At 38.5% G+C, this 16,460-nt stretch overlaps 2 protein-coding genes across 4 annotated transcripts in view; one reads left to right on the top strand and one right to left on the bottom strand.

The window, feature by feature from the left end:
- ar (androgen receptor) overlaps window positions 1-16,460 on the top strand; it is a 37,527-nt gene that overhangs the window by 19,570 nt on the left and 1,497 nt on the right. Inside the window, exons 4-9 of one of the 2 annotated variants that reach the window (XM_044043064.1) lie at window positions 852-1,130; window positions 2,137-2,281; window positions 6,375-6,505; window positions 6,583-6,734; window positions 8,216-8,281; window positions 13,845-13,962. In XM_044043064.1, the coding sequence (XP_043898999.1) occupies window positions 852-1,130; window positions 2,137-2,281; window positions 6,375-6,505; window positions 6,583-6,734; window positions 8,216-8,281; window positions 13,845-13,868 (797 nt within the window). In that variant the 3' untranslated portion in view covers window positions 13,869-13,962. Of the gene's footprint in view, window positions 1-851; window positions 1,131-2,136; window positions 2,282-6,374; window positions 6,506-6,582; window positions 6,735-8,215; window positions 8,443-13,844; window positions 13,963-16,460 lie in introns of those variants that run through there. The other variant, XM_044043063.1, reaches the window with a different exon arrangement.
- Window positions 15,273-16,460, bottom strand: part of LOC122780205 (oligophrenin-1-like) — a 28,927-nt gene continuing 27,739 nt past the window's right edge. For both annotated transcript variants that reach the window (XM_044043061.1, XM_044043062.1), the window contains one exon: window positions 15,273-16,382. The gene's annotated coding sequence lies outside the window, so the exon portion shown is untranslated. The remainder of the gene's footprint in view (window positions 16,383-16,460) is intronic.

Here is a 16,460-nt window from a genome sequence, read left to right as displayed (position 1 = left end):
AAACATACATATAGGTCGTATGCAGGAATTACGACCTATCTTAACGTTTTCAAAACCAGCGCCCCTAACGGTTGTATACATAACAGCAACCACTTCCGCCTTAGACGCGGTATCTAGTAGCTTCGCTGATGTCGGCACCGGCAGTCGGCTCGATGTGCATATTCGAGTTGGAAAATACTAATAAAAACATAGCTTTACATCGCATTCAGGGGTTGAAAAAATGACCTATATGTACGTTTCAGTTGGAGGACAGGTTGCCAGATACAGATGAAGGAAATTTTCATCTGTTTGGGAGCCATTTCTGTCCTTGGACAGGACCTTAACTGCCTGCCATAGACTGTGACATGTTGTGTGTCTTTCCTTGTGTGCGTCTTGGTTGTTTTTGTTTTGCTTTATTATCGTCATTCCCCTCCCTGTATATATCTGTATGTGTGTGAAGGTCTGGGCCATATGTTGTGTTGTTCTGTGAAAAATAAAACACGGAAAAACACTGTATGGAGTAAATGGTTAATGGTCTGTTTATATAGCACTGTTCTAGACTTGATAACCACACATTCACATTCATACGCCACATCTATAATCTATCATACATCTTTCATACCCATTCACACGCTATTGGCACAGCTGTCTGGAGCAAGGTGGGGTTAAGTGCCTTGCCCAAGGACACATCGCCTTCAAAGCAGCTGCAAAGTTAATCTCATGTCAAATGTCTCAAAGTGTGCATACAAATGAAAACATTTCCCTTTTGTTGAAAAGAGTTGAACATTTGGAGGATTTGTAACTAATCTTTTGAAAAAAAATGCCGAAATGTCACCGCTGAAGTTGGAATGTTTATGATTCTTGTCTTACAGCACGTAAGCTAAAGAAGATCGGACAACAGAAAAACCCTGAAGAGGATCATCCTGTGCAGGACTCTGCTGAGGTGATCCAGAACATGTCTCCTAAAATGAGCCTGAACTTTAACTCCCAGGTAGTCTTCCTCAATATCCTGGAGTCCATTGAGCCTGAGGTGGTGAATGCGGGACACGACTATCGGCAACCGGACTCTGCTGCCACACTGCTCACCAGCCTGAATGAGCTGGGAGAGAGGCAGCTGGTCAAAGTGGTCAAATGGGCAAAAGGACTGCCAGGTAACACACAGGAGTGTAGGTTTTCTAGCACCGGTGATTAGATATTGTAGTCAGTAGAGGTGTGAATCTTTTACAGTCTCATAATTTGATTCCGATTCCTGGGTCAAGAGTCAATTAAAAATCGATTTTTGATTCAAAACAATTTCCGATTGAAAATATTTCTTTTTGATTCAAATTTGATTTGAATCAAACTTCATAGAGCTGCTAAGATGCAAGATTATGTAGCTTTTATATTTGGAAAAAGGCAACGTAAACACAACCAAATCCAAGAAAAACACATAAATTATAAAAAGTGGGCCTAAAATTGATCCCTGGGGGACACCACAAGTTATTTTGCAAATAATTTTATCCATTTGGTAACAAAGAACAATCAGCAAGAGATTTCAGTCAGATTAAATAAGAAATTAATCAAGCCTATAAAGGTCAGTGTGTTGCCTCAATTTAAAAAGGGGCTGTTCTTCTGGTCAGAAGAAGTGTACTCATAGTAGTGGTATCGGTCAGAGGGCTCAGACACAATACTACTTAGTGTTGTCTTGGTCTCAGTCATGGATTCAAAAGCACAACTGGTTTATTGTACTAATCGTTATTGTGATTGGATGAAAAACAAACCTCTTAGTTAGAATGTTGTAAAATTGGCTTAGTACAAAGTGTTTTTGGTTTCACAATAAGACGATACATATATTAACTAAAAGATTAACACTGACCTGTAAAATAGACCAATATGCATTTTTTACAGCTGATGCCAACTCTGACGTCAGGGACAAAAATAAAAGATTGGCTGCTTGGTTTTGACTTAGTCTCGGTCCCTAAAATTCTTGGTCTTGTCCTTGTCATATACACTCAGTTGGTGTTGGTGATGTTTTTTAGCAGTTGGCTCCTATCATGATTTAATCATTCATCACTTCTCGCTGAAATTGTTTTGAAAATGAATTATTCTGGTGAGATGTACATGGACTTGTATCTTGTTTTGTGAGACGCGTTTGTCCTTTGTATTGTTTCTCCTCAGGATTTAGAAATCTCCACATGGACGACCAAATGACGGTCATTCAGCATTCTTGGATGGGAGTGATGGTGTTTGCTCTGGGATGGAGGTCCTATAAGAACGTCAACGGAAGGATGCTTTACTTTGCCCCAGATCTTGTGTTCAATGAGTAAGCACTGCTCTGAATTCTTCTTTGCAATTATCATCTCTAAAAGGGTTTTATCAGAGGGTGACCCAAATTCTGGTCTCCTCATAATACATATCACCCCAGTGAGTAGGCTGGTGCTAACACACTTGTCTCTGTCTCTCTCTCCATCTTTCTGTGATTTTCTTTCCTGCTTTTGCCCAAACACAAAGAAACCTCCAGACTTTTATAAAAGTAAAGCAGAAATAGTCCCAGGCACCGGTCATCTAATTTGCTAGCCACTCTTTTGTTACTCTGAGATTAAATTGGGGAACATTAGTTTTCACACTTCAAACTCTCATGGCCCTGATGGAAGATATTGCATGAATATTAAAAACTACAGAGGAGAAATCTGTCTAATTATGATTGGGGAACATTAATGGTTAAAAAAAACCCCATTGACCACTTTTTCATCTGTCCCAACCAAATGCAATTCACGGAGAAATAGAGCAAATAAATCTAAGAATTTGGACTAAAATTGAAATCACTGAAATATTATGACCTGGCCCAGTAGAGTCAATCGTAGCTGACAGAGGGTGAAAGGTGAGGTACACCCTGGACAGGTCACCAGTCCATCGCAGGGTCAACATACAGAGATGAACAACCATTTGCTCTCACGTTCACACCTACAGTCAAATTAGAGTCTCCATTTTAACCTCTTTTAACCATATTTCATGTTTTTTGTTTTTTTTTAAATAGGGGCATATTGTGCTATCCCCAGAATGCAATGTTGTTGGGCATCATCTGTTCATTCAGTTCAGTTGTAATGACTTCAACTGTGCAGAAATTAAGCTATTTTTTATCAGAAAAAATAGATTAACAATCCAGTCTCACTCAATGAAGATATTCACCTTGCATATGTCCATAATATCTTAAGAGTTGTGGCTTGTGGGGACACTGCTGGAGCTGCTGGTCTACTGTTGCCTCATTTGGTTCATTTGAATGAAAAAAAAACACCACAGTCACAAATGTACTCTTTTTAACTTACTAGTGGAAGGAGCTGTGGATCAACACCCCTGTGTGCTATGCTGTAAAAATCACTGATTTTCTTAACGGAGTTTGGTGCCGGTTGTCTAATAGCAAGATTAAGTGCTGAACATGTTCATAGATTTTATTAGGTGAGGCTTCTGTTAAGTGGCCCAAAAAACAATTGAGAAATTGTGCACTGCGGAGCTGAACTGAATAAATCCAGCTTTAAAAACGGGAGTTATTCAACCTATCCAAATGTCAGGAAATATGAGAATTAAGTAAGGGATTGAATAGTGAATAGTAACCCACGTTGACATAAGTGGATACTTTAAATAAGAGAGGACCATTAGTGTGTTGTTTTCTTTCCGTCTTTGCTGTTTTTAGTGTCCTTGAATGTGACGCCACAATCATTATGCAAAATAGCAGCAAAGTTTTTGACAAAGCAAAAAAACACAGAGGTGTATGGATGTGTGTGGCCTGGCAGCTAGCATCACATTTAGTACAACACCAAGAAACAAACACTTTTACTGACTGTTTTCAAGAGATTAATTCTAAGAACAATCATGTCACCAGTTTATATGTATATATATATATACATATACATATACATATATATATACATATACATATACATATACATATACATATACATATATATATGTATATGTATATGTATATATATATCTATATATAGATATAGATATAGATATATATATATATATATATATATACATAATACACAGTGTATTATGATGGCAGGCTTGATTACACACAACTTCAAATGCACATTTTTGTGGGTTTATTGTCATCAACATTTGTGAGGGTACACTAATAAATGGCTTTAATTTCTAGTTAACAAAGAAATGAAATCACTTTGTACCAAAATGAAACTCAATCCACAGTACAAATATGAAAAACCATTAACAGCATTAAAGGTAGGGTTGGAGATCCTGTTTGAGCAGGCTACATTTTTAATTCAGTCTTCCTTCCCGAAGCTCCGCCTCCAGAGCACAGGAATATGCAACAGACACAGATTCACGAGCACTGTGCAGCATCGGTAACTTTCGGTACTTTTCGGTGACGCTAGTTTTTTTGGACACTTGTTCATTTCACAATGTGAAGATGAAAAACAACAAATACTCTAAAAAAAAGTCCACAAAGACGTTAAGTTAACCCTTCCGGTCCAGTAGAAGCAAGTTAGTCACCTGTTGTTGGCACTTTTCTGCCATAACATTGCTGCAACTGTCCCATAGGATTTAGTAAGACAGCATATGGTCTGGTGTTATCTACGGTGCGATTAGTGCATGAAGAGGGGTTTGATTGATGCAACACGATCAGATTCATGTGTTCCAGCTGTTCAATATGATAGGATGGTGTTTTTACAAGCCTGTCCGTTCCACGGGTAACATTTTTCATTTTTGTAACAATGCATTCATTCATTGGTTACAACTGGGGTGTGAAGAGGATTTTAAGCAACACAGTAAAAACTGTCACTTGAGACCTGTTATCACCTGTTTACTGAATGGTGTACGTCTATGAGGGGTGGAGCAAGGTTATTGTATTGCTGAAGTATGAGGCAATGATGGAAGGAAAGAGGCTTTCTATGTAATACTTTTCTATCTAAGCCTTTTTAAGGGTGATTCTATTGGTTTTAAGGTGGTCATGCTTGCCAGTGTCCGGTGAGTGAAACAGTACCCGATGTGAAAAAAATAGTAATAATAATCTTGTCTGCATTTGCTGGCAATGATGATCTGATTAGCCTGAAATTGTGTTGAAATGAATTATTTTCGATGTGCTTTTTTAAAACGATTCTTAAATGATAACCTGGAGTCCACTGTAACTCCAAGATATTTAGATTCATGTACAATCTGAAGTTCTTCTCCTTTGACAGACTGTGCCTGAATAGTGATATTTTTACAAACATTAATTCAATCATTCATATGTAAAGTAGACAAAATTGGAGGGTAACATTTATTTAAATGATCCATTAAGTGCTCTGCTGTCCATTTTTCAATCATTTTAGATAAAACTGGTAATAAACTGTCTGTTAACATCTGCTTTATTCCCCCGATTTAAAAATTGGAGTAATCATGGCCATTTTCCATACTGTAGGAACAACAAAGTGTCTGACTGATAGATTGATGGTATGTGTTAATTAGTGTCTAACATTAACGTATCCAGAATTTTTTATTTACCTATAATGGAGGCCACTTTTGGACTCAGGAATCAATAACATAAAATAATAAAATAAAGAGGTGTGAGATTTCTTAAACTGAACTTTTAAATAATGTATTAAATTCAGTTGCCACAGCAACTGCTTTCAATTGCTTCCACCACTTTCACTTTTGCAAATATTCTTGACATTTCCTTTCGCAGACTCAATAACCAACATAAAGACATTTGCTTTATTTCTTGCTGAACTAAATAGTTGGAAGTGATGTTTTAAGTAATTGGTCCCTAGTCTTCTTTAGTTTCTTGGTTTCTCCCATATTTTAAAGTCACTCCCAAGTCTGTAAATCAAACTAGTCTATGCTAGTGACGTCCTTATCATTGTGCTGCTTATCCAGAACATAATAATATTTCATTGATAATAATTGCATTGTACACTGGCTTGTGTATATTGCAGTTATTCACATACACATACACCTGAAACTGCAAAGCATACACTTCCATGCCCCTCCATCTCTTTATCTTTCCATTTCTCTGGTAGATTGGTGATATTTCAGTGTTAGACGAGTGCTGTGAATAAACTTTATTGAACCTGTATCTCCCGCTTTCTTACAAACGGTCATTTCCTGATCCATGATCCAAGGCAGAATGATTTCACGATGACTGTGAAATATCCAATCACCTTCTGTGATGGATTTTAAACCAGTAAGAAATGACAGTGATTCGGGCGACGTGTGTTTTTGACATCCTGCTCCAGAGATCTGTATCGTTAGGAAGATAATTCACTGTCACGATTACAGTCTGAAAGTAAAATACATCGAACCTCTGACATTCTCTCCTCCTCTGCAGTCATCCATTACAGACTAATGTAGAGAGTCATTTATCCTTTGAACATTTTCATTCCCTCACATCACTAACCTCGACCTTTTTACATCTGCAGACACCGGATGCACATATCCACCATGTACGAGCACTGCATACGGATGAGACATCTGTCACAGGAGTTTGTGCTGCTGCAGATCACTCAGGAGGAGTATCTCTGCATGAAGGCCCTGCTCCTCTTCAGCATCAGTAAGTCACTGACCTGAGCATGGAAACAAAGTCCCCCACAGAACCTGAAGTGAAAAGCTGTCTCTGTTTTCCCCCAGTCCCCGTTGAGGGTCTGAAGAGTCAGAAGTACTTTGACGAGCTGCGTCTCACCTACATCAATGAGCTGGATCGGCTCGTTAACTATCGAATGGCGACCGGTTGTTCTCAGAGGTTCTACCAACTCACCCGACTCCTGGACTCTCTCCAGATGGTGAGAAACACCATGTTCTATCATTTCACCTTCACTGTGGTCACATCTACACATGTCCTTTTCCCCATGCTTCAAAATGTGGCTGCAAAATCAATCAAAACAGTTGCACTTACCCTGCTTATCGCTCTATAATTTCTTGATAATTAATATAAAGTGGTGCTTTCACAATGCTGCATTTTGTGTATCTACTAACTTTATTGGCATGTTGATTCTTAGGATGAAAAATGTCGTAACATAATGACAATGAAGTCACAACATTATGACTTTTAGCTGATATATTGCTATATTGATTCTTATCATAAACCAAACGTGTATTTGAAATATTATTTAGCAAAAGAAAATCCCTAATATTACAAGAATAAAGTCGCAGTATTTTGTTTGTATACACACCAAACAAGTGGGAAAGTCTTAATACAACTTCAATTGAAACTGTAAAACCTCTGCTACCTAAACTTTGTACAGCACACAGATGTAACCAGCTGTAGTTAACCACTACCAGCAATTTCCTTCTCCACAAATGAGAGGATTTCCTCCATGTCTGAACAAACACTGACATAAATCACTTCAGAGGTTTCTTCTGTTAAAAAGTGCTCCCACAAACCTGGTAGTGCTGAACCTCTGCAGATGACAGCCTTATCATTGTCCTGCTTATCTAGAACGTAGTAATATGTGATCAATAATAATTGCATTGTACACTGTCAAATACAGTTACCTTCTAATATGGTGAATGGTCCGTATTTACAGTATATACCACTTTTCTAGTCTTGATCGCTCAAAGCTGTTTTGCCATTCACACCCATTCACTCATACATTCATACTGTACATCTATGTGTGCACATCTTTCATACCCATTCACGTGCTGCCAGCACGACCGTCAGCAGTAACTTTGGGTTAGGTGTTGCCCAAGGACACATCGGCATGTAGACTAGGCTGGGAATTGAATCCCCAACATACACTGAGCCACTGTCACCCCCAAGTGTGGTGGTTTCATGTGTAGCTATCGCATCGTTTCAAAAATGCAAGTGTAACTAAACCTCTCAGGTATATGTGTATCTAGTTAACGTTATTTGTAGATCCAGATTTCACTATCAGACCACACCCCCTTCCTCCCTCCCTCCCTCCCTCCCTCCCTCAGCTCTCAGTCCATTTCTCGGCATTGAGTTAGATAACAAGTTAACAATATCTTAATATACAGCCTTTTCCAACTGGAAACAAAAGTTTGTGTCGCTTTTTAAAGTAATCTTTCCCCACACCAAAGTCCATAGAGAAAATCTGTCACATCACAGCACACAGCAGGTGTTGTTGATCCACTGCTGCCTCCATCATTTAATATTTTGTAACCTGTTTTAAATCCTTACGTCAGCTTCAAACACTTGGATTCAGGATATTTAAAAGCCCTTACATTTGTAGACCAAGCCATTTTAAGGAAAACAATCTGCCTGCATTTCATTCATTTTTTTGCATGAATTCTTCTGTTTCAGACGGTGAAGAAGCTGCATCAGTTTACATTTGATCTTTTCATCCAGGCTCAGTCACTCCACACCAAGGTCAGCTTTCCAGAGATGATTGGAGAAATAATCTCAGTACATGTACCAAAGATCCTGGCAGGTCTGGCTAAACCAATCTTGTTTCACCAGTAGATCTTTTTGTTTTTATTTTTAATAAATGACTCAGCTTTGTTGCCTCCATAAACTTAAATGACAACTTTGCACTGTTTCCCTTAATGTCTGGTCTAATAGCTCTTAGCCCTGTCCCATAATCATTACTTTTATTGTTCAAAGTTATTTTTCCTTTTAGCCATAATTGAGATTGTTTGCTCAGAAATGATAAAGCTTTTATCTGAAGAGAGGCGCGACATGTTGACAGCTCTGCTGTATTTCTGCTGCTTAGCATATGCACCAAGTCTACTAAAAAAAACATGAAAGCAGCAGAGTTAAAACACACAAAGTATTGCATGTGACCTTCATTATTCAAATACCCGATGAGGTACACTTAAATATAAAACAAATACAAGCAAACAAGAGATTGCACAGGAGAAATGGATCACGTCAGTGAACGGAAACTAAATTCTGTGTCTACAAAGTGGAGAAATGTGGCCGTGGTGCAGCCATGAAACTAAACATCTACAATTATGTGTCACTGTTATCTTTCATGTTCACTTTCATTGGAATACAACATAGTGCACTGAGCTATACTATACTAAGTGACACTATTGTGTTCAACTGAAAAACACTGGACATGCTTCATTGGCAATACATTGTTCATTTAAAGTTAAAGCGCTGACATAAATATGTAGTAGTAAATTCAAATATGATAATTCAAGAGAAACGTTTTCAAGCAACACGCAGTTATTGAATGACTGAGTTACATGAATTAGTTCCTGACACTAATGATATGGCTACCAAAAATTTAGCTGCGTGTACATTTTCATATGTACTGAAATTTTGTTTAAAAAAAAAAAAAACAGAACTGCAGAATAAACAAAACTGTTGGGACTTAATCAGCACTGAACTGTGCTCCGTGTGGCCCCTGCACTGAGACACAGACACTTGTGGCCCCCAGTGAGGACACAATTTATCTTGCTCTTCTCTGATCTTTCCAACTGGAAATGGAAGTTTATTAAGTTTGCTTAATGTCTGTGACACAGGAGCTGCTGCTAAGTTTGTGTCACTGAGGGAAAGTTACGAAATAACACTTTTGAACTTGTGTGCAGGGAGCGAGTGATTTACAAACTTTAGTTTCCAGTGGGGAAAAGCTCTCCAGCATGGAGACAAATTGCCAAACATGTTTGTAGACTTAAGCGACTAAAGCTATAGATTTTCAAATCTGTTTTTTTTACGGCCATGTTTTCATATCACAAGCTGGTTCTTGGCACAGAGTGTGTGAGGAATTAACACAACCACAGTTATTATTACTTCAACAGCCTCTCAACAACACTCCACTCAGTTCCAATGAGAGATTTGCTGATAAAACTAAAATCAAGTCATCAACTATAATACCAAGCTCACTATTCTTCACTCAACATCATTCCTCCCAGACCAAACTGAGAAATAATGAATTCAAATTTGCCACAGGTTGTAGTTTAGGGCAGAAATGTTCCAACAGGACAATGAATATAAACTCACAGCCAGCTTTGAAGTGGAAGATCTTCGGATGTACAATGTGAGAGTCCATGACAAAACCCAACGGGGAAGAAAATGCTAAATAAAAAAACCGTGGAATGCTTTGAAGATAACCGGACACAGTGACACTTGAGTGAAACTGATGAAAAGTATTAGTCAAGTGAATGCAATTATCTACTGAAGAGGATTAGGGCCACATGGGAACCAAAAAACAGAAAATAAAAAAAGCCTCAAATCTCAGAATTCTCACTCTTTTTTTTTTCTTAGAATTCTGACTTCAATCGCAGAAAGTCTGACTTTTGAACCGTGAGAAAAAACGAATACTCTTCTGTAATAATCCTGTTTTGCATAAACCAGGCTGGTTAAACAATCTTGTACATACATTATACTTCCACACAGCTTTCGATGGAAAGAACTAGAATCAAAGCAGACAGTCCGTGTTGATTACAACACAGACAGCACTTCAGATCAACTCCTCCGGCTCATCCTGCATTGTTCAGTCATTTTCAACAGTGTTTTATAACTCTGTAAATGCAACACTTTGTTTTATGAAGAAAATGTGTCTTTTCCAAGCAAGTCGTTGCATGCATCGTGTGTATAACTGTACGTGTAGCCTTTAGCTTTACAGACACCCATGCTTTATTCTATACTAACTGATCGTGTCCACATCTGTCAGGAGGCATGACGACAGTTGTTTTGTACACTCATGAGTGAACAGTTTTACGTAACAGGTTATCTGACGAATTTAACTGCAGATGTTGATCAAGTCGTGTCATTTCAAGGGATAGATTTTGCGGTGTATGAGGGACTTATGTAGAGTCACTGTGTAACATACAGAACGAGAACTGGAACATCTGCTCCTGGTCTCTCTCTTCTGTCTCCCACCTCTCCTCTGTCCCCCATGTTTCCTTTCCTGCACAGTTTGGAGTCTGGTTCTGTCAGAGATTTCTTCTTCTGTTAAAAGGGAGGTTCGATGCCTAGTGCTTGCTCATTGTGTGCATTGTTGGGTTTCTCTTCTCTGTGTAACATCTTAAAGGTTTCTGCCTTACTATGTACACTGCCTTGAGATAATGACGCTATACAAATCAAATTGAATTGAATTAGACGCCTTGTTCTGCTTTGAGAGGGGTCAAAAATATTCAAATTCTCTTAAATTGTGGATTCTGTCAGATAATGGAAAGTACAACAGCTGTTCTATAGATTATATTTTGAGGGACACACTGTGGTGCAGTGTCTAGCATTGTTGCCCCACATCAAGAAGTTTTGATCCCGGCTTGACTGAGGATCTCACTTGAGATTGAGTTTGAGTCTGTAAAGGGTGTAGACACCGCCCACTTTCAAGAGGCGTGACTAACGGACATAGATCAAAATGCCACAGTACGCAATTGGACAGACCTCCAACCAATCAGAGCAATGATCTGGATGACGCATGCAGAGCGACTGACAACGAGTCAACAAACATGCTGTTGTTGGATGTATGGACGTCACTTGTCTGTCTTCATGTCTAGCGCACCAGGGGTTTGTGATTGGTTCCCTTTTTCCCCTTTGTCTGAAGTTGGCCAAAGGGGCGTCTGTGCCAGACGTGTGTGCAGAGTGAAATCAGATCGCTGGCAGACTCAGCCGGGTTCACTCAGGCTTGGTCGACCATGTGTGTCACTTGATTCAAGCTCTCGGTTGCATGGTCGTTGGCTGTATGTCTCGCATTAGCCCCAGGCGAGCGGTCATGGATGATGTTTACGAGTGCGAGTAACACAAGTAAACGCAAATAATCCACTGACCGCAGTTGCTATAAATAATACAATCGTTATTAATTAGTCGGGCCTTCTCTAAAGCCTCCTTGTGGTATCTTAGCAATCTTCTAAGATCATTACAAATCAAATGGCATTGAGTGGATATGAGGATATATGTACAATGGTCAGTTCAGTTTGGAATTCCCGTCTTAATTGGTGTACAACAGAATGACATTTCTTCTATATTTTGCCTCATAGCGTTGCATTTTTATTGGCTTGTCATTCATGTGGTTCATAGCAGCACTCACGCTGTACATGTCTGACACTCTCAGTAAATCTTCACTGGCTTTCAGAAGCCATTACCAAAGAAATCCCCATGATTGTCATCTTTTAGATGGGACCGCACCAGTCGTACTATGTGTAACAGGCATTACGGAGCCATTTTCTCTCCTGTCACCGTTCACATCACGTCAAAGCAAAGTGTCAATTTGGTTCCAGTTCTCCTGAACACTGATTACTGTATGTAACACACTGACTCTGCATTTGTTAACTTAACTACTTAACTAAAAAAAAAAATAGAATTGTCCCTATAATGTCTTTATGTCTTTTTCTTGTGTTTACTGTGTAAAAAGCAAAGAGGGGAGAAAAGGGAATCCAATCGCTGTGGACAAACAGTTGATCCAGGAGACTTGGCCCCAACACAGCTGCTAATTTTAGCTCTGAAATTTGAAATTTGTCTTCTGTTATTTGAGCAGCAGTCGGGCACAAAACAGAAACCAGGAGCCAAGTCTTTACAGAAAACACTCATTTGATTTCTTGTCTTAATGTATTAAATCATTACAAAATGATTCCTTTTCTAGAATACTGAAATAAACTGTACATTTATGGAGCTTTTCGCACCATTTTTTGAATGCACTATATTTCGCGACAGTTGTTAACAGTTCAAATCCGTTTTCTTTAACCCTTTAAATTAATGTTAGTGCATTACAGTAAGCGTATTCTTTGTACATGAAAACAAGCAAGTGTATATATTGATCTGTCCCTCGTCTGTTTTGTTGCCTGGACACTTTTGAAGTCGTCCCGTGTGATTTATACCTTTTGTGACTTGCTCCTGTGTTTTTTTTTCCAATATGTGCATTTTTTTCAAAAGGTGTAAAACTGCATACTTTTTTTGAAAGCGATTAAAAAACTTCTGACTCTACACATCGAAGACAAGCTTGGTTATCATTTCAAGAATCTGTGCATGTTATACAGACAGACAGCGACGGTAGCTCAGACACATGTGTGAATGGGTGTAAAATGTGCTGCACATAGATAAGCTGTGTGGGTGAATGGGTGAAAAACTGCAGAGTAAAGCAGCTTTGAGTGGTCATCATAACTAGAAAATCACTATATAAATACAAACTATTTACCATTTACAGATAGATAATGGAATACGACTCCAGTATTAAAGCAGGGTAAGAGGACAGATAATATATAACGCTGTGCCAAAGTCAAACTCCACATTGTCAACAAGTTAAAAAATAAAAAATACTAAGTATACATACTGTTAATGGAAGAGCAGAACAGTTACCCAAATGTCACTTTACCAAATTACAGATTACCAAACCAGCTGAATACATTAGCACGAATGCAAGTTTGGCCATCCAGTAAAGTGTGTCCTCGCTTCAGTGAGAACACACATTCTTTTGTTCTTTGGGTGTGTGTGCTCTCTGTTTGTCCAGAGTCGCACACTTAGCCTGGTATTAATCCAATTATGAATTAGCATCAAATCAACAAAGAATTTCCATTCGTCTCTGGTGCAGGCCAACCGTCCGCTGCTGCTGCTGCTGCTGCTGAGGTACAGTAGCTGTGAGTGAAAACTGCAGAGATGAGGAGGAGCGGCACAGGGTGGCAGTGGAGGGTGGAATGTAGTGGGAGGAGAGGGCAAAACTAAATATAATGTCCGAGTGAAAATACAGGAACACACACAAAGAGCGTATAATCCTGAGATACAGTTCTGCTTCTTAAATTGTATACATTTCCCATTGAAAGATGATCGCTGCATGGGAGTTAATGGAGACAGAACCAGCTAAAAACACGGGAGGAGGGAGCACATTTTAATCCCTGCTTATACATAGGAAATATAGGAAGGTGTGCATTTGTTTTTATGAGGGTTAGTTTATGATAATGGTGGTCTAAGCTGAAATATCTGACAGATTGCAGTTCAAATTGTCTTCGACAGTTGTGACTGATGCAGTTATTTGTCTCAAACGCAGACTTGGCTGCGGACGGAGGGTTAACTGCTCGCTCTCCTCTCTGCGTCGGGGGCCGCTGGAGCATAGCCAGGGCCCGGGCTAACCAAGTGGACTGGATCACGTGACTGAAACTGTGCAGGTGGGTGGAAACCAACACTGAACGGCTGATGTGTAAGTGTATCTGAACCAGGTTACACTTTTGACAAATCAAAAACAAACAAAAAACTGCATTAACTGCAATGACATGTGGCAATAATACAAAGTAGATGTCACATGTGCTACATGCTACAACTACATGCTCTTCTCAGAATGGCTCTTGATCACTTTGGCGATCCCTTATCTTTCCAGTGCACCGTCACACACTCATACTGGTCTGGTAAGTTAGGTGGGGACCAGATGATGATGGTCACACCTGAAGCATGTATGTGAGTCTGTGTCCACTGGAGTTTAGTGCTCTCCTCCTAATGCACTATCACACACCGGGCCGATCCAAGCCTTAATGGGGCCCAAAGCAGAACTTGATTTTGGGCCCCCCTCGTAGTAGCCTGTACTTGACTATTATTGATACTCTTATTAATATAACACTATAAACTGCATATTTCTTTGTGTTAAATCACAAAAACTGGCCTAGTATCCAGCTCTACTCATACTTCTCATCAGATACTTCTCAGTCTACTGCTGCTTGTCAGTGTTTGTACAGAATATTAATGTTAATGCTTTGACATCACACCACTTGTTTAACAAACATAAACCACTAAAAAGAAAACGTGAGGCAGAGTTATGCTAACTTTGGCTCCTGTGCATCATCAAGCCATATTTCTAGACACACCTGAAACGATCCTGAACAGAAGACTAGAAAAAAGCATTTTTTAACACAGTATAATTTCCCAGGGTGCACTACTTGACGTTCACTCACTCTCAGGAGTCTAGTGTTCGTTTTTATTGTTGAACAAAAACAATTTCTATTGGAAGTGTTCGGTAGTTTTCACTAGTGTTTAGTGATAATCACTCGCTTCTTGCCACATTTGAAGGAACATCAAAATAACAGGACACCAAATAAAATGGACTTGAAGAAAGAATAATCTAAATAAAGTTGGCAAAATGTGTAACACAAGTCCAGGTGTAGTTATTTTAATATGGACTAAATATTTGAATAATTTTTTTTCACTCGCACAAATGGTAACGGCTTCAAACCTCACTGAGCACAAACTACATAGCACATGTCACCATCTTCACACTTTCACTGACAAGTGAAATGACACTTGGCTGCCAGAGATTAGTGTCACACTGTTAAGTCATGTTTGAGTGCAGTCATCAGATACAATAGAGTGATTCATCATGTTAAGAAGCCGTGAACTGCGTCAGAAGTGAGGAGAAACGACAACAAGAACGCACGCACGCACGCACGCACGCACACACCTACACATAGTCAGTTTAACATCAGGCTGCATTTATTTATTTATTTATTTATTTAACTTTTTGGAAACCAGACAGCAACCTGAGAGTTCAGGTTTGGCTCTTCAAATGAATTTACAAAAAACACCTTTAAACCAAACATTATAATTTTCTATATAATAAAATTCAACAAACAAAAACATGTTTTTGCTGAAGTGTTTTTGTCATGTCGTAGCAATCATTTTTGATCCACTTTTTTTTTTTATCCCATAATCCATTTGAAGAGCAAAACTATTAAAGGTTATTTTCACTCTTTACAAAATGACAACAACTACACAACCTGTACAAACTGACTAGTCAGGTCAGAGGTCAGGGAATGTCAACAAGTCAATCTGGGGGTTTTTCCCTGCGTTTAACACAATAACTTTGTTTTCAGTGTAAATTATACACTGTAATACAAACCTGCACTTCATATAGCAAATATTATTTTAATTATTTGAAAAGTGAACTATGTTTGAGCTGTAACTGTGATGATTAATATTGCACACCAAATCATTTGTTTATTTTGACAAAGAGCGTAACATGAAATCTTCTTTTTTTTAATACTGTAACAGCATATTTAGCAGTTGCTCATCTTTAAGCACATTCAATAAAAAAATACATAAAATTGATTTTGTCTCAATGATTTTTACAAAATCTATAAATTAATTAGACCAAATATGTCACATTTTAAAATTAATAATAATTATCAAACTGGTCATTATGAATCCATTCAAGTGATTCATTTTACGTATCAATTTGAATTAATAAATTTTTTTTGGGACACTTTGGTTACACTACTGAGTGTTAAGATGGTATACAAGACATAACCAGTCACAACAGTTAGTTTCTGTTGAACTGTAAAATGACTAAATATTGGAGTGTAAGTGATGGGGAAGGAAAGAAATACTTAACTGTCCCAACTTTAAAACGCTGAGCCAGTGACAGTACAAGCTCATTTACATTTCAGTTTGATTCCATGTTGTTTACAACATAGTTGTTATCCTTATTTACTGTTCAGGGTCATTTTCCTCAGTGAAGTAGGATATGAGTTCAGGTCCTCAGGTCACACACACACACACAGGCAGGTCACATGATGCGGTGTTCAGCTCCTCAACTTCAGTTCTGAAGAAATTAAACAAAGACAATCCGTCTCAGGAAGAGTTTTTTTGTTTTCAAATACAAAACACACATTCATGTTCT

The sequence above is a fragment of the Solea senegalensis genome, linkage group LG13, assembly GCF_019176455.1.
Source record: "Solea senegalensis isolate Sse05_10M linkage group LG13, IFAPA_SoseM_1, whole genome shotgun sequence".
NCBI classification, from domain to species: Eukaryota; Metazoa; Chordata; class Actinopteri; order Pleuronectiformes; family Soleidae; genus Solea; species Solea senegalensis.
This window is presented reverse-complemented; position numbering and strand designations above follow the sequence as displayed.